We start from the raw sequence: 18632 nt of genomic DNA on the forward strand, positions 1-18632 counted from the left end.
GTGGGCGTGGTTCATAAAACAAGGGTTCCGGATGATGATTGGTGGACAGTACAACCAAAAATTCATCATAGCGGGCAGAACAAGCAACGTGGTGGGCAGAGCCAAGCCGGAGCTAATGAGATTCTATTGGCGTGTTCTAGCATGTACTTGCACACGCTTACATTGTGAAGTGCGTGTGTGAAATAACTCGTTCTTGCGCTACAAACCGTTGACAGGGTAAAGTATACAAAACGTAGTCCACTCTGCCAAAGTTTAGGAGAGCAAGAACGACAACGAGTTATTTCACATAACATATTTTAGTTTTGGGTAAGAGAAAACTGTATTGAGATAAGAGAACATTAGCACAATGTCGCCCAAAATCTCTCGCGTTTCACTAGTTACCATGGCCACAAAGGGGGTGTTTGTAAATTCAGAATGTCAAGATTGTCAGTTCATACATTCAGGGCGTTTCGCTCTCGGAGCTCACACTGGCCAATGAGTATGGTTGATCCGATGAGAGAACTCACGCCATAGCAGAGCTGGTTAGGCTATTACCATGTTGTAACTTTGCTGTTGGCAACAATGTAATAACATGTTATTTGCCGACGTTTACTGACACTGGTTATATTCCATAGGTGTCGCGTGTGTCGGTGTTTGTATATTCATCAGTAATATACAAAGCCATTTACAAAGTCTGTCGCTATATCCTAAAAATGTATTTTAACAAAAATGAGCCGTTGTCTTCATTTAGGCTTCGGTTAGTCATAAGGTTAGCAGTGTGGCTAAGGTTCGGTTTAAAATCACATTTTATGAAGATAAAGTGTAGAAATATTTTCCAATCGTCAATGAATCACAATGGACACAGAAAATGGTTTATTATATGCACATCAGCCTTTTAATTGGACAAAGCAAGAACAAATATAGTAGCAGAAACATTACCAAACCCCCAGTGGAGAACACTTTTCAAAACTAAAAAAAGGTCAGAAATTGTCTGTAGACACTGCCTAATCTGAATGATATTGTGTCCGTTCAATTCTAAGGCAACACAATGGGTCTGGTATTAAAACATGTCTAAATTCACATTTCTGATTAGCATTTCTGGTTCAGGTTTTTCCATAAAAAATACTGATCTTACTTCATAGAAAATGGCAGAAAACTCCATTTATGTACAGAATTAGTATTCAAAGTCAAAATTGAGTGAATTTATGCACTGCATAGCAATGCCCTTTTCCCTTCCCAGAAGTCCATGCATCACTGTGCCAGTTACCATGGGTATGCACTTGATAGTGTTGCTAATAACTGGAGAAATTCAACATTGTTATCAAAACAAAAAGCACCAAACTCCCATTGTGAACATTTGCATTTTCCTTTATACAGTTTGAAATATATGTATGGTTATTTACACATGAAGCAAATTGAGGCCTCCCAAACGAAATACAGGGGAAAAAATTGAATGAAAAAAAGAAATCCTCTTGGAATAATAAAAAATATATATATAGAATACTGTGCAATGTGTCTGCCCTTACAGAAAAAAAGCAGTGGCATCTATCCCTGCAATTGGTTTAATTGAAATCAAAATAAGAAAAAAAACAAATTTAGATTACTTCCATTGCTTTTTACATGATTCATTGCATCAAACTCAAAATGGATTATTCATCTTTAAAAATAAAAAAAAATCACAACCACATTATGTTGACTGTTCAAGAGTCCTTATGAAAATGGTAGCAGTTCGAGACACTAAACAAATCAACAAATGCACAAATCCAAGTGTCTCCTTAACAATTATATTACATTTACAGTTCACTTAAAATGGTACCATCCTGCCCATGTCGTCTGTCTAACACAAGGGCAGCATAATACCTGTGTAGTTTATTCCAGTTCTCCATGGCTCCCCTTAACCTCCCATGAAATCAGTTTCATTGGCTTTAGTAGAGGTCAACTTCCACTTCAAATTCCATGTACCAACAAGTCTTAGTCTGACACAAGTGGATGGGATATAACACAGATCCCGGTGATGCTCCAGTAGCCAGTAAAGAGTTGACTATCCCCCTATCAGTGTGTGGGGTATCCAGTGGCTCCCATACCGGCCTGGTTTGCTAACATACTCCCATTCAATCCCTGTGTAGCTTCCATAACCCCACCGTTACTGAGGGCACTCACACCTGTCCACCCAGCACTGGCCGGTAAGTGACTGCAAAACGGGAAAGAGAGAAAATGCCAGCAGGTTAGAAGAGGCGGCGACAGGGGCAAGACAGAGGCTTCGTCTCAAATGGTACCCTATTCCCTTTATAGTGCATAACTTTTGTCCAGGGACCAGGTAAAATGTAGTGGACTTATATAGGGGATATGGTGCCATTTGGGACACAACCAGAGAACACACCAAACTGAGCAAGAGCCAGCTGAGGAGAGGATGAGAGAACAAAGGTCAGGGTGTGTCGGAGGATAAACCAAAATCTAAGACAACAGAGAATATGGTAGGAATTGAAAATGGTAACAGGGCGAAGATATGGTACTTGTGGGAGTGGGTATGCGGACAGAGCATAGGCTCAGTGTATAAAATTAGTCACAATCCACTGCGGTGGAGATTTAATTAAAATAAATACATCTTTTGACTCCTCGCATCAAACAAAGCTGCTGAAATTGGTCAATGTTGCAGAGCGCGGCTGAAGCAGGACCAGCTGCATTTAAATTTGGCCGTGGAGTTGAATTTCACACTTTTTACCTGAATCCTGTACCACTACAAAGGGAAACATGTTTATCATTTCATGCCTAAACCCCATTCATGACTTTTGTTATTCCTAGTCAAATCTTTAGCAACATCCATTATGCAACAAATACCTGAATGGAAAAGTCAACATTTGGTCAGTCAGCACATTGTGTATTGAAAACAGTCACAGATAAGCTCAATATAGTAACAAGTAGGAGAACATGTAGCTCAGGCTGAGATTTATTTTAGGATTAAACTTCAACTATTGTTCTAGGTAGTCTACTATATCATCAATATTTTCATGGGAGCTCAAACAAATCAGACATTTACATACATTTTATTTGTAAGTACAGTGCCTTTGTAAAATATTCACATCCCTTGATTTATTTCACGTTGTTACAACCCAAATTAAAAATGGATTAAATTGATTACTTTTTTTACCCATCTACACACAATAATGACAAGTTAAAAACATGTTTTTAGAATTGTTTGCAAATGTATAGAAAATATTGCATTTACATAAGTATTCACACCCCTTTGCTATGGCACTCCAAATAGATAGAATTGTGATGAGGCATATATCTGGGGAAGGGTATAAAGCCATTTCTACAGTGTTGAAAGTTTCCAAGAGCACAGTGGTGTCCATTATTGGGAAATAATAAAATAATAAAAAAAAACAGACTCTGGCTAGAGTTGGCCGTCCAACCAAACGGTCAAGAAGGACCTTAGTCCGGGGGGTAACCAAGAACGCAATGATGACTGACAGAACTACAGAGCTCCTTGGCTGAGATGGAAGAACCTGCCACGACAATGGTCTCTACAGCACTTCCCCAATCTGGGCTTTACGGGAGTAACCCGACAGAAGCCAGTCCTGAGAAAAAGGCACAACTGGAGTTTGCAAAAAGGCATGTGAAGAGAGATCATAAATGCAAAAGACTGGTCTGAAGAGACAAGAATTAGCCTGTATGCAAAGTGCCATGTCTGGAGAAAACGAGGCAGAGCTCATTACCCGTCTCGCACCATCAATACCGTGAAGGATGGTGGTGGCAGCATCATGCAATGGGGGACACTTTTCAGCGGCAGGGCCTGGGAGGGAGCCATGTTCCCTCAAAGATTTCAGCACTGAGCAAATTTCAGGTCTGTTGTGAAAATTCTGGCGCACGTTTAATGTGAACAGGCTGTATGTAGCCTCTTTAAGTTAAAACTAAGTGGTCAAGTAGGCTTCCGTGGCTATTTGATTATAATGTAAGCCTACCATAAAATGGAAAATGCATCCCATAACATTTTAACATGGAAATAGCTGTTCTATTGTTCAGCCTAAAGTAGCAGCCAATTTGTGGTGTTCAATGTAGACCTACATTCCATAACTTTGGGAAAAAAAACATGCACGGCTAGACATTAAACCTGTTCATCCACTATTCCTTCAGACAAGGTGACTGAAAATGTGTTTGATGCAAGAAACCCCTTTACAAAATAAAACGCATCATTATTTCCATACCATTATTACAGAGAATCAGTCAAATTATAACATCCTCTGCCTATTGGCAACTTAGCTTATTCAAGCCGGTCTCAAAATACAACACTGCCCCTTTAAGACAAAAGAAAAGCCCTTTACCGGACTCATTTTTCAAAGATGACTAGAAACGCACACGTTGTGTGCTCTCGTAGGAAGCAATCACTCTCCCATTGCTGACTACATATTATCTAGAACTTGGCTAATAACTCACTAACTAGCAAAGGATATGAACAAATGTGCATGTCGCTACATGTAGCTCTCGCTTTGATCTCAAAAAAGGGCATTTACTCACGACCGCTCATTCTGTTAACAGTCCAGTTCCAATAGAAAGGCACAGATCCATATATGGCAATGATCTATTTTCATATAGCCCTACTGCAGCTGATTGGTTATGGCGCAGCGGTCTGTGTAGATTACAGGCCTGTGTTGTGCCTGTCAATGCAATAGAATCCTACTCCAATGCATTTGGCCAACAACAAAATAGCTTGCATAGTTTATTTTGTTTCAGGATGTTGAATTGAAAGTGGCTAATAGTGTTGATTCGATCACAATTCCCACAGTAAAGGGAAATGTTGAGTGTTAACAGGGAAAACTCCATAAAGTTGAGTGAAGTTTAATCTAGTGCTTTTTTTGCGCAGGCAGATATTTTTTCTGTGCATCAGTCCTGGGGGAGGGAACATCAACTGGAAAGGATAGAGGGAACAATTAATGGAGCCAAATACAGGCAAATCGTCAATGAGAACCTGCTTCAGAGTGCAAACAACTTAACTGTGGCGAAAATGTATGTTCCAACAGGACAATGACCCTAAGCATATAGCCAAAGCAACTCTGGAATGGCTTCAGAACAAGAATGTTATTGAGTGGCCCAGCCAAAGCTCAGACTTGAATCCCATTGAAAATCTGTTGAATGACTTGAAGATTGCTGTTCACCGCAGCTCCCCATCTAACTTAAGAGCTTGAGAAAATCTGCAAGGAATGGGGAAAAAAATCCCAAATCCAGATGGGTATGTTTTTCACCTTTGCACAAGACAACTCAGCTGTAATTGATGGCAAAGGTGTTTCTAGAAAGTATAGACTCAGGGGTGTGAACACTTATGTAAATTATATTTCTGTATTTCAATGAATTAACTTTATTTTTTAATTTTTTAAATGAGCACAAACATTATGGGGTATTGTGTGTAGATGGTTGAGAGAAAAAGCGTATTCCATTATGAATTCAGGCTGTAACAACGTGGAATAAGTGAAGGGATATGAATACTTCATGAAGGCAATATATAATTGCAATTTCTATACAAGGACATCTATTTCTAAAACTAAAACTTTCAACAAATGATTCCAAGTTACTGCATTCTTTGGTTCATTAGATTAGATTTTTTTTAAAACAAGTGAACAAAACAATCATATTACATAACTGCTGTGATATACTCTGTTTCTGTTGCTATACAAGCAGTTAAAACAGGATTTAGTCTTATGCAGCACTCAAACCTCATTATCAATTTGAGACAAGAAAATGACTCGTGATATTTCAAATGTAGCTATAATCTAAACAAATTCATACAACACCCCATTTCAAGTAGCAATGTACTTAAACTCTTCAGGAGAAAAAATTATATTCAAATTTTGGATGGCAAATGAAAGTTCATACAGCAACAAAACAAAAAATGTCACAACAAAAAAATGAATACAGTGGATGTAACACGTGCACAATAAAATGATGTATCCCTCTGCACTGGGAGAAGCTTCAGAGGGCAGGAGGTCCCGTTTGTGTTTCAACAATCCCACTTTACTCACTGTCTGGGACTATTTAGTTCATTGAGTAGACACTCATATCAGAGACAAGTCCAATTCGACCCAGAACTGTGGCCAATTTGAAAGGCCAAAAAGGGCATTCATTAGTGCTCATTTTATTTTAAAAAATCAAATGGATGAAAATGATGTTATCTATATTTTTTTAATGTGTTTTGTCATTGTCCTCGTAAGCTGGATACGGTGGAGAGGGGAGGTTGAAGGACATTATGGCTCCTTCTCCTGGCCAAAGCTGCAGGCAACTGAGCTAGAGCCTAGCTGCCCTTGGGAAGCCCAAGGAAACTCAAAACACTCAGCTGCAGCCTTGGTTGCTGGAAGAAAAGGGAGCCCTGCTGATGTCCTTATGTACTTACTTAAAACCCTGCTGGTTCCAGGCCTGGGCCTGGCCGTAAACCCCATAGGTGGGTACCTGCCACCCGTTGGGGACGTACTGGCCAATTTGCTGGGCATTGCCGTACCACTGGGCATACTGGCCGTAGGGCTGGGCCGCAAAGCCCACTTTGTTCTGTCGTAGGGGAGAGATGACAACAGTGTAAGAGTGTGTGTTTAAGTGGTGTCGATGAGGGGGAAGCCTCTGGCTGTGGTTTCATACCTGGGGAACTTGTTGCACCTGCTGCATAGGACTCATCATGTCTGTGGTCTCTTTACCCCAATAACACTTCACCATATGGCCCTCTATCGAAGTCCCATTCACAGACACAATGGCATGGGCTGCTCCCTCGTGAGAGGTAAAACTGCACAAAGGAGAGGCGTAAAAAATAATGATTGCAAGGTACTGAGAAACATATGCGGAAATTATACACTGCTCAAAAAATAAAGGGAACACTTAAACAACACAATGTAACTCCAAGTCCATCACACTTCTGTGAAATCAAACTGTCCACTTAGGAAGCAACACTGATTGACAATACATTTCACATGCTGTTGTGCAAATGGAATAGACAACAGGTGGACATTATAGGCAATTAGCAAGACACCCCCAATAAAGGAGTAGTTCTACAGGTGGAGACCACAGACCACTTCTCAGTTCCTATGCTTCCTGGCTGATGTTTCGGTCACTTTTGAATGCTGGCGGCGCTTTTGCTCTAGTGGTAGCATGAGACGGAGTCTACAACCCACACAAGTGGCTCAGGTAGTGCAGCTCATCCAGGATGGCACATCAATGCAAGCTGTGGCAAGAAGGTATGCTGTGTCTGTCAGCGTAGTGTCCAGAGCATGGAGGCGCTACCAGGAGACAGGCCAGTACATCAGGAGATGTGGAGGAGGCCGTAGGAGGGCAACAACCCAGCAGCAGGACCGCTACCTCCGCCTTTGTGCAAGGAGGAGTAGGAGGAGCACTGCCAGAGCCCTGCAAAATGACCTCCAGCAGGCCACAAATGTGCATGTGTCTGCTCAAACGGTCAGAAACAGACTCCATGAGGGTGGTATGAGGGCCCGACGTCCACAGGTGGGGGTTGTGCTTACAGCCCAACACCGTGCAGGACGTTTGGCATTTGCCAGAGAACACCAAGATTGGCAAATTCGCCACTGGCGCCCTGTGCTCTTCACAGATGAAAGCAGGTTCACACTGAGCATGTGACAGACGTGACAGAGTCTGGAGATGCCGTGGAGAACGTTCTGCTGCCTGCAACATCCTCCAGCATGACCGGTTTGGCGGTGGGTCAGTCATGGTGTGGGGTGGCATTTCTTTGGGGGGCCGCACAGCCCTCCATGTGCTCGCCAGAGGTAGCCTGACTGCCATTAGGTACCGAGATGAGATCCTCAGACCCCTTGTGAGACCATATGCTGGTGCGGTTGGCCCTGGGTTCCTCCTAATGCAAGACAATGCTAAACCTCATGTGGCTGGAGTGTGTCAGCAGTTCCTGCAAGAGGAAGGCATTGATGCTATGGACTGGCCCGCCGGTTCCCCAGACCTGAATCCAATTGAGTACATCTGGGACATCATGTCTCGCTCCATCCAACGCCACATTGCACCACAGACTGTCCAGGAGTTGGTGGATGCTTTAGTCCAGGTCTGGGAGGAGATCCCTCAGGAGACCATCCGCCACCTCATCAGGAGCATGCCCAGGCATTGTAGGGAGGTCATACAGGCACTTGGCGGCCACACACACCACTGAGCCTAATTTTGACTTGTTTTAAGGACATTACATCAAAGTTGGATCAGCCTGTAGTGTGGTTTTCCACATTAATTTTGAGTGTGACTCCAAATCCAGACCTCCATGGGTTGATAAATTTGATTTCCATTGATAGTTTTTGTGTGATTTTGTTGTCAGGACATTCAACTATGTAAAGAAAAAAAGTATTTAATAAGAATATTTCATTCATTCAGATCTAGGATGTGTTATTTTAGTGTTCCTTTATTTTTTTGAGCAGTGTATTTCAAGGATACTAAATGTTTGTCAGGGGTCTGTTTAGTGATTTGATCATGACATACCGCACAAAAGAGTATCCTTTGTCTGGGAACACACGGATTTCCATGATTTGTCCAAAGGGGGAGAAGGTCTGTCTCATCAATTGTTCTAGAAAACAGGAGGGAGACATGTCAAAGACCTGTGTTAGTTTCTCTCACACACACTGGAAGTGACCACTTCAATAACAGACTACTGACCTGTTAGACCAGTGCCGACTCCTCCACAGTACACAGTGCAGTTACTGGGGCTGGACTGGTTCACAACCTCATCAAAGGACAGGTGCTTCGTGTTTGCTTTTGGAAACAGGGTAGTGTGTAGGCATTTAGAGTGAATAAATGCATTGCCATTCAACAAAAGAGGATCAGAGGGACATAAAATATAATAAAATGTATACAATTTTTATCTGCACTTAACCAGTTTTTGAGGACAAAATAGATGTAAAAAAAATTATGGTAAGATAAAACCAACCATTTCTGCTCAATAGCAAATTGGCTGGAAAGCCTATCTTGTCTGGACTCACTTTCATAGGTGGTTTTAGGAGCTGGGGGCTTTCTAGTGGCCCAGTTGGTCCTGATCTGTCTGCCGCCTAGCCATTGACCACCCATCTGCTGAATGGCGTTTTCTGCATCCTGTTGGTAGCAACAGATTTTACCGTAATTTCCGGACTATAAGCCGCTACTTTATTCCCACGCTTTGAACCTCGCGGTTAATACAATGACGCGGCTAATTTATGGATTTTTCCCGCTTTCACAAGATTCATGCCGCCAAAAAACTGAGCACCGTCACATAATGTGACGTAAATCGAGCGCGCTCAAACTTCCCATCATTCTGATTACAGTAGTCATTTTGTCACCCTCATCATGGCAAAGACACAGAGAAATGCATATGATGCACCTTTCAAAGTGGAAGGCGATCGATCTGGCTGTTGGAAAAGGAAATAGAGCTGCTGCACGGGAGCTTGGCCTTAATGAGTCGATGATAAGACGTTGGAAACAGCAGCGTGAGGAACTGACTCAGTGCAATAAGACAACAAAAGCTTTCAGAGGGAAGAAAAGCAGATGGCCCAAAGTATTTGCAGCCACTCGACATCAGTGTAAATCGTGCATTTAAGGTGGCGCTCCGTGTTCAGTGGGAGGCTTGGATGACAAGTGGGGAGAAATCCTTCACTAAAACGGGCCGCATGCGAAGAGCAACTTATGGTCAAGTCTGCCAGTGGGTCCTGACAGCGTGGAGCATTGTCAAAAAATCCACTATCATCAACGGGTTTCGAAGAGGGCGTGTTGAAGAGGGCAGCATGAGCTCAGCGGGGAATTTGCCTCCGGATGAAAGTGATGAGAGCGACAATGAAAACGATCCAACATCGGATGAAGCAATTCTGAGGCTATTCAACTCCGACAACGAAGGAGATGACTTCAGTGGTTTCAGTGCACAGGAGGAGGAAGATAGTGACCAATGACTTTCTTGGTAGGCTACTGTGTACTGCTATTTTTTATTTTTTTGTTACAAGCCGTGTTTCGTTAAAGCCTATTTATTTTTGTGACAAGCCGTGTTTTGTTTCAATGTACCGGTAGGCACCTGCGGCTTATAGACATGTGCAGCTTATTTATGTACAAAATACATATTTTTTTATAATTCAGTGGGTGCGGCTTATATTTAGGTGCGCTTAATAGTCCAGAAATTACGGTAAATCACATGACCCATCGACACACCCAATACCAAAGGATAATGTTATGACTACATATACAGGAACCCCTTCAGTTATGACTAAATCCTCTATGTAAGTGATTTCATCCAGCTATAACGCTTACCCACTTGTTGAAGAAAGAGACAAAGCCATAGCCTTTAGACTTCCCCGTCGCCACATCTTTGACCACACGAGCATCCCTGAGGAGAAACACACTTTACTCAATACGAAGGAGTAAGGTGATCATACAAACAAACTACTGTCTGATATGTCCTAAAGAGTCATGTGTGATATCAAGCCATCCAATGTATTATTATTATTAACTCATGAGTGACTTACTAATCTTGTGAGATCGACAGAGCACAAACATTGAGGTACTTACGATATCCTCCCAAATGGACCAAAGGCCACTTTTACATCATCTGTGGTGATTTCTGGGCTGAGGTCTCCAACAAAGACATGGAAATGATCTGTTGAAGGACAGGAGATATGACTACTGTGACTCCTTGCTGAATAGCACTTTCTGAAGAAATCAAGAATTGGCTTGTTTTTATTTCGGGGGGGGGGGACTACCACAGCTCTATGGTCTTCCACACCATAGAAATATGGAAGTCTCCGGATAACAGCATCTGCTAATTGACTAAAATGTCAATTTAAAATTACCACATTCTCAGAGGAACCCTCACTAAGGTTTTCTATGGAACTGACTGAAAAGGTAGCTAGGCACTTACTGCTTGTGTCTTTTTTCTGACTGCTTGGTGTTGTGGCCCAGTTGACTTTAACCTCCTAAAGAGAGAAGGGAAGAGAGAAAACAAGCCAGGTAGGGTACATTTATGTCATTTAGATACAGTATTACTACCTCAGTGTGGTGCTTTGTGTGTGAAAGAAATGAGCCAGCCATGACCAAACACAGTGTGAATCTCTGAGTGCAGTGATGAGCAGAGAACAGAACACCTGAGCACTCAAACTGGAACATAAACAACGGAATAAAAGGTCCAAGTAACAAAGGACTTACAAACCAGTGACATTATCAACTTGTATTACTCTTCAAATGGTCCTTCATTACCTGTTGAGGATAACATAATTTGCACTGAATATATTTCTGCTGAGGTTAGGACCGATATTTGTTGTGAAGCTGTGGGTCTAGAAAAGGTACAGAAATTGTTTTAGTTGGCTATTGCCAAGGACTATGTAATACACAGTTACTGTGGATTCCTTTGGATGAGGAAAGGGCCCATTTCCCTTGAAAAGATAGTGGTTTCCAAAATAAAACTGATCGGTCAAGAACATATTTTAAATATCTAAGCTATAGTCAAATCAACCACTAAGAGAGAATGCATTTGATGTCCATACAACAGACCTAGCGCACTCTATATCTGAAGAAACGGAATCAGACATTATACATGGACATGTCAGGTAATCAGCATTGGAACCAACTTTGCAGGTTAAGTCATTATTTTAAATCAGATCACATCTATTAGTCTCATTTATATAAATCGAAATAAGCCATCGTCACTTTACAAAGCAATTCAGAAATGTGTCATTTCAACTTTGGTGAGATAGTCGCTGCCCGACTCAGATAATGCTCTCATAATTTAGGCCTACTGGTTGGTCAAACTTCTGCGACAACAACCCACCCATCCCAACTCACCCTTTAGATACGATAGCTTACCTTACCCATAATTTTCCGTCCATTCATGGCAGCCAGTGATGCAGCAGCATGCCTGTGCTCATAGAACTCCACAAAACAGTATGGGTCATTGCCTGCAGTCTGTAAGAGGACAACAAGAGTTAGGCTACAAAGAGTCCAAAACATTGTCTGTTAACCACATGTACTTGTCAGACAGTTACCATTACCATAAACATCTTCCGATTAAGAGTGAACATTTGAACTAAATTGGGATAGTTAACAAAAAATCCCTAACCAAAAACAAATGCTCTAATGTTAGATATACATCTTTCAAATTATTTCTCACAAATATAAAGCACTCTGCACGTCTGATGTTAAGTTGGAAAAATGTCCTGTACGGCAGGCAATACATTTAGGTGGTGAAATGTAAACGTTGACGTGGAACAGAGGCACAGTAATGCTAGTACAGATGCAATATTTAACCATCTGAAAAGGGTGGAAGCCAAACCGTTGCTGGCAGCAACACAGGCCCCCAACAGACAAGACAGCGTCGCACAAAATAAGTGCGATAAGGGACAGCGTGAGAATACCACAGCTCTGACTACATAAATGATTGCAGTTCAAATGCAGCCATTGTCAATGGTTGAGGGTGTTGGCTTCAATACCCGATGGCATATCTAGAACAAGATTACAACATGGAATGTGGAAAAACCATGATGGCCTGGGTAAAGAAATCACATCACGATTGCTCTGCAAGAACAAAGCGTGAGCTCTCAAACCCCATAGATGGCGTTAAGAAGAGATTGTTGGACATCTGAACATGCTGTCATTCATCATTGCAATGAGTCATTATTACATTGATGAGAAGTGGGACATGAAGTCTCTTGTACTGACCACTGAGAACATTGAGAAACACACAGCCATAGAGATTAAGGACTAATCTGTGCCATTATAGCATTTGTAAAACCATGGGCAGTGCCATTGAGGCTATAGGAAACACCACCCAGTTGACTAATTTGCAGGGGTCTTTCTAGGGAGTTTTTCCTAGCCACCGTGCTTCTACATTGCTTGCTGTTTGGGATTTTTGGCTGGGTTTCTGTACAGTATTTTGAGATATCAGCTGATGTAAGAAGGGCTATATAAATCAATTTGATTTGAAAAAAACATGTTCAATAATTATCTCACTTGTTAGCTGGTGGTCAACTGTGGCCATTGAAGATAGCAGTGTCGATCAGATGGAAATTATCTCATACAAATTGGTGGTTTTTAAGAGCGCATGCCACAAAGCTGTTTATCATATCCACCTTTATGCAGTGCCCCCATTTTGCAATTATAGTCAAGCATATTGTCTGGTTTGATCTTTCGCTCTCCCATCAGGTGGTCCACCTTCCCTGTGGCTCCCTCTTCCCCTGTAGCGCCACGGCCTAGCGATTGGTGTCCTCCACTATGTCCCTGTCAGAAACAGCTTGAAGCACTCTGCCTCAGAGGGAGATTGCAAGGGGCTTTGCACTCCAGACTGGGACTCAACGCCAACAGCAGGGCCAGGAGGGGTGAAATGGCTTCACTACCAGCATCTTAAGAGGGACCTGGGACTTTGTCGGTGGTCTGGGTTCTCAATGGCCACAAGGTTGGGGGCAGCTCCTCACTGTCAGGGTCTGATACCTCAGAATAACTGTCAGAATTTACAAAAATCTCCTGAATTTCCACAGTTGTGAGTTGTCTCCATTTGAAAGGCATTGCTAATGCTACAGCTTAGCCCACTAGGTACATACATAACACTGAATGGTGCCACGTTGAGTGTCGGGGTGATGTTATTGGTTGCCAGTGTGGTGAAACTGATTACTTATTTCCACAGATTGATTGTTTACATTATGGTTAGAATTATTAATATGGCAAGTTAGAACTAACACAGCAGGTTATGAGAATTAATGTAGGAAGTTAAGAGAACAAGGTTAAGGAAAGAGTTAGGCTTAGTTACAGTCATCAACAACTGTTGCCCCCGATGCGACCACAAGACGCGACCACTAGTAATTAGGGCAACAAACTTCTATCTAGCCACAGAGGTAGAAACGTAAACAAACCATCTGTGGCAACAAGTCACCACTATCATAATACAGGCACAGACCATTTGAATCAATAAATCACTATCAGAAAATGGTTTGTGTGGTAATATTTGAATTATTTACTGTTTTATTCACATTTTGAAGTACTGGTGACAAATCATAGACTATACAAGAATCGGAATGCAATGACACTCACTGGTCAGTTTATTAGGTACACCCATTAGTAAGGGGTCAGACCCCCATTTGGTAGTCTGCTGCAATAGCCTATCAGTGACAAGGATCGACGATTTGTGCGTTCCAAGATGCTTTTTCTGCACCGTTCCTTGTCTGTTCGTGGCCCACCTGTTAGCTCATACGATTCTTGCCATTCTCCTGCGACCGATCATCAACGAGTTGTTTTCACCCACAGGACCCACATGTTTTGTTCGTCACACCATTCTCAGTAAACTATCGACACTGTCGTTTGTGAAAAGCCCAGTAGAGGGCATACGTTTCTGAGATACTGAATCCAGCGCGTCTGGTACAGACAATCAAACCACGCTTAGGGCACTTGTTTTTCCCCATTCTAACATTCAATTGAACAGTAACTGAATGCCTCTCTGCCTGCTTTAGGCAAGCCATGGCCATGTGACTGTCTGCAGGAGCGATCTGTTTTCGTGAACGGGGTGGCTAATAAACAGTCCAGTGAGTGTATGAAGTGAGCAAAATATTTCTGGGAAGGTTGAACTGATTATGATGAGCTAATGCTAAACTATTTGCTGGCTATGTGTGTTTACATCATTCAATCCATTCGGGGTGTCACAAACATCTGTCAGACCAAAGATGCTACGGTAACGGAAGTAACTGATGGTAGTCACCACCCCCCCTTCAATATGCATACAGAAAACAGACCCAACTCATCACCTCATCTTTGGTTGATGCAGAAAAAACAAACACTGTGGCACACACAAACTACCCGCCGTCAGATTACTTTTGACGTTTAGAAAGTGTTTTACTCAATTATTTCAATCACTGGTGAGCTCACCCATGATGTGATGAATTGTAAATAGTAACTGGTTTCTAACGTTTAGAAAGTGTTTTACTCAATTATTTCAATCACTGGTGAGCTCACCCGTGATGTGATGAATTGTAAATAGTAACTGGTTTCTATCAGCCGAAAGCTGCTAAATATGACCGCTTGTGTTAGCTCACTACTCAGAGATAGGGCTACATTTCCAGATTTGGATGAGAATTTTGTTATGCTGCTTCTACTTCTGTGAATGTCTGAACATTGCATCCAAAAATTATCTGCTCACATCGAGGACATAATGTTGTAAAGACTGTTTGTGCCAAATATTTCGGTGAGAAAAATATTACGGCCTGCTCGAACACTAACTGTTGAGTCAATCGTAACTAACTATCTAATGAAGTGTTCTAATTACACTGGTTTGAGTATATGCTGCAGGGACTACTGTAGAATGATCACACCTGTGTGTTCATACACATCAAAGGGGTAACTACGATCGTTACTGAGTGGGTGGGGGACAGCAGTAAGGGGAGCGCCATTGTCAAGTAGATATAACTTCATTGCCTCCATAGAGGTCATATGGAATGGTACGGAATCTGACCATATCTTGCATTGTTTACTTTTTGGATATAGGGGGCGCCATTTTAATTTTTGGATGAAAAACGTTCCCGTTTTAAACAAGATATTTTGTCACGAAAAGATGCTCGACTATGCATATAATTGACAGCTTTGGAAAGAAAACACTGACGTTTCCAAAACGACAAAGATATTGTCTGTGAGTGCCACAGAACTGATATTACAGAAAAAACCCAGATAAAAATCCAATCAGGAAGTGACGCATTTTTTGAAACCGCCTCATGGCAATGACTCCTTATATGGCTGTGAAGGAGCTAGGAGTCAGCTTACGTTTTCCACATTTTCCCCAAGGTGTCTGCAGCATTGTGACGTATTTGTAGGCATATCATTGGAAGATTGACCATAAGAGACTACATCTACCAGGTGGTGTCCTCCGTCGCAATTATTGCGTAATCTCCAGCTGCAGTATTTTTCCGTTTGCCTCTGATGAGAACTGCCAGCACTGATAGATTATCGAATAGATATGTGAAAAACACCTTGAGGATTGATTCTAAACAACGTTTGCCATGTTTCTGTCGATATTATGGAGCTAATTTGGAAAAAAGTTTGGCGTTGTAAGTGACTGCATTTTCCGGTCTTTTTTTTTGTCAAACGTGATGAACAAAAACGGAGCTATTTCGTATACACAAATAATATTTTTGGGAAAAAATGAACACTTGCTATCTAACTAAGAGTCTCGTCATTGAAAACATCCGAAGTTCTTCAAAGGTAAATTATTTTATTTGAATGCTTTTCTTGTTTTTGTGAAAATGTTGCCTGCTGAATGCTAGGCTTAATGCTATGCTATCAATACTCTTACACAAATGCTTGTGTAGCTTTGGTTGGAAAGCATATTTTGAAAATCTGGGATGACAGTGTTGTTATTAACAAAAGGCTAAGCTTGTGTTTGAATATATTTATTTCATTTCATTTGCGATTTTCATGAATAAGAAACGTTGCGTTATGGTAATGAGCTTGAGGCTATGATTACGCTCCCGGATACAGGATTGCTCAACGCTAGAGGTTAATTCACATGGAATTTAATACATTTCTCAATTTAATGGAGAAAAAAAAAACTAAACATGGCAGTTTAAACATTAAGCAAACATTTACATGTGTCACGTCCCTAATATCAAAATCATACAAATCGCAATCTCTCACTTGGGTCCAGGACCCAGGGATACTCACATCAACAATCATTTTACAGCTCTTGCAGGGTCCGATCTGTGTGAAAACCTGTAGGATGAGGGGCTCAGTGACATCTCTGGACAAGTTCCCTACATACCTGGAGTAGAGGGGAAAAGACAAGCACTTGTGACCAGAAAGTTACAACTTCCAGGAAGTTTACTTTGTCCAGGGAAGCAAACTTTTAGGGTGATATGCAGTGGTGTACAGTACTTAAGTAACAGTACTTTAAAAAGTACTACTTAAGTAACTTTAGGAATCTGCACTTTACCATTTGACAACTTTTACTCCATAACATTCCTAAAGAAAAATAATGTACTTTTTACTCCTTACATTCTCTCTGACACCCAAAAGTACTTGTTACATGCTTAGCAGGATACGAAAATTGTCTAATTCACTCACTTAACAAGACAACATCCCTGGTTATCCCTACTGCCTCTGATCTGGCAGATTCACTAAACACAAATGCTTCATTTGTAAATTATGTCTGACTTGTTGGCTATCCGTAAATAAAATAAAAAATTGTTTTAATTGTGCAGTCTGGGTTGCTTAATATAAGGAACTTGAAATGATTAACACAAGTGTATTTAGAACCAAATACTTTGAATTTTACTGAAGTACTATTTTACTGGGTGACTTACTTGAGTAAAAGTATAAATACCTTAATAGAAAGTTACTCAAGTATGACAATTGGGTACTTTGTCTGGTGGTATGGCTGCACTCAGCTACACTACTAGCTAGACAGATACACTTAGTTATATAAATTAACCTTCTCTAACACTTGCATTTGAAGCATGGTTTTTCAAGTTCTGGCCTTCCCACTAAACTGAAAGCAACTTGTCTGACTGTCGTTGACGTGGCCATCTTCCTCCCCAGAGACTGGTAGAAAGGCATACATTTTAATTTATTTTTTAATAACAGTGGCGGCCACGATTTAGCAACGGCAGTACACCACTGCTAAATGCATATAGGGGAAACACTTCGCTAGTTAGGCCACCTAGCTAGCCATCATATTAAACTAATAATCAGTCCATAACATACGGATAATGCTTGCTTCTCTGCCAAACCGGTACATTTAACTAGTAACACAGTACAGTTAGTAGCTAGCTAGAATTTCTGAAATGGACAAGTGAACCATGGCTACACTTAACTCACTACCACGTTATTTTTATGATCAAGTAATGCACTAACTAGTTAAAACGATATCTAGCTAACCAATGTGTTTGGTGAGACAACGTAACGTTAGCTAGCGAGCTAGTAGCTAACGTTACCTAGCTATGTGTTCTGAGAAGGCTCGAGCCATGGACTGACATGATTGAATTGCACCATCAACTTTCTTTTCGTTAATGGTCACACCGTGACAGTCGACAAGACATGAGTACATGGACGTTTTTAAATGCTGGAGTATACTTTCTTTGTAGCCAGCCCCATTTGAAGTAGCTAGCTAACGTTACTGGATTGATATATGGCTAACTAGCCCGTGTTAGCTACTTACAGGGTTTTGGGCTGTTCGTCGTCCATCATCATCATCATGTTTTTGTAGGTCGTGCCCTGAGTGAGTAATCCGTGTAGCTATGGTATTTTGAGTAATGCACACACACTTTCTAAGTATGTGACCTTTTGGATAATGCTCATGTAGACTTAAACAAGTTGTTATAAAAAGGCGCACAAATCAACCCAGTCGCTGACCGCAAACCAACAATTTGCTTGTATGAACAATGGTTGAACAACCGAAGAGGAAGATGGCGGAAAATCAGGGGATGTCCACCACCGTCACATGCGCAATGAATGGACCATAATTAAATCATTTGTTTCGCATTTCAGCAGCAGCAGGCGTCAGTAAACCACGAATACTAATCATATTTCAAAACAATCTCTGCGATTAATCTTTAGTTTTAGAATAATTACGACTTTTTAATGAACAAAAATAACACGCGTCTGGGAAACCCACGTGACTGATCACAATTTGGCAACGTTTAGCTCGGACCTTTGGAAATGTTTGCTTTGCTTTCGTGCGGAATAAAAACAAA

General features: G+C 41.4%; 1 protein-coding gene across 2 annotated transcripts; it reads right to left on the bottom strand.

Annotated features, from left to right (window-relative positions):
- Window positions 1-848: 848 nt before the first annotated feature.
- On the bottom strand, window positions 849-18580 carry LOC110525876 (cytotoxic granule associated RNA binding protein TIA1). Of its 2 annotated transcripts, XM_090237879.1 has the most exons (13): window positions 18098-18346; window positions 16606-16702; window positions 11776-11874; window positions 11119-11169; window positions 10835-10889; window positions 10486-10573; window positions 10228-10303; window positions 8940-9048; window positions 8617-8712; window positions 8443-8527; window positions 6601-6742; window positions 6362-6513; window positions 849-2170 (listed from the first exon to the last, which is right to left on the bottom strand). In XM_090237879.1, exons 8-13 carry the CDS (start codon window positions 9022-9024, stop codon window positions 2032-2034), a joined length of 699 nt encoding a protein of 232 aa, XP_090094005.1. In that variant the 5' UTR covers window positions 9025-9048; window positions 10228-10303; window positions 10486-10573; window positions 10835-10889; window positions 11119-11169; window positions 11776-11874; window positions 16606-16702; window positions 18098-18346; the 3' UTR covers window positions 849-2031. The 2 variants fall into 2 exon arrangements, with proteins under 2 accessions (XP_090094005.1, XP_021462030.1); XM_021606355.3 differs by lacking the exon at window positions 11119-11169 and having other exon boundaries at window positions 18098-18580.
- Between the last annotated feature and the right edge of the window lie 52 nt (window positions 18581-18632).

Source organism: Oncorhynchus mykiss, chromosome 6 (assembly GCF_057628025.1).
Source record: "Oncorhynchus mykiss isolate SJ-2025 chromosome 6, ASM5762802v1, whole genome shotgun sequence".
Lineage (NCBI taxonomy): Eukaryota > Metazoa > Chordata > Actinopteri > Salmoniformes > Salmonidae > Oncorhynchus > Oncorhynchus mykiss.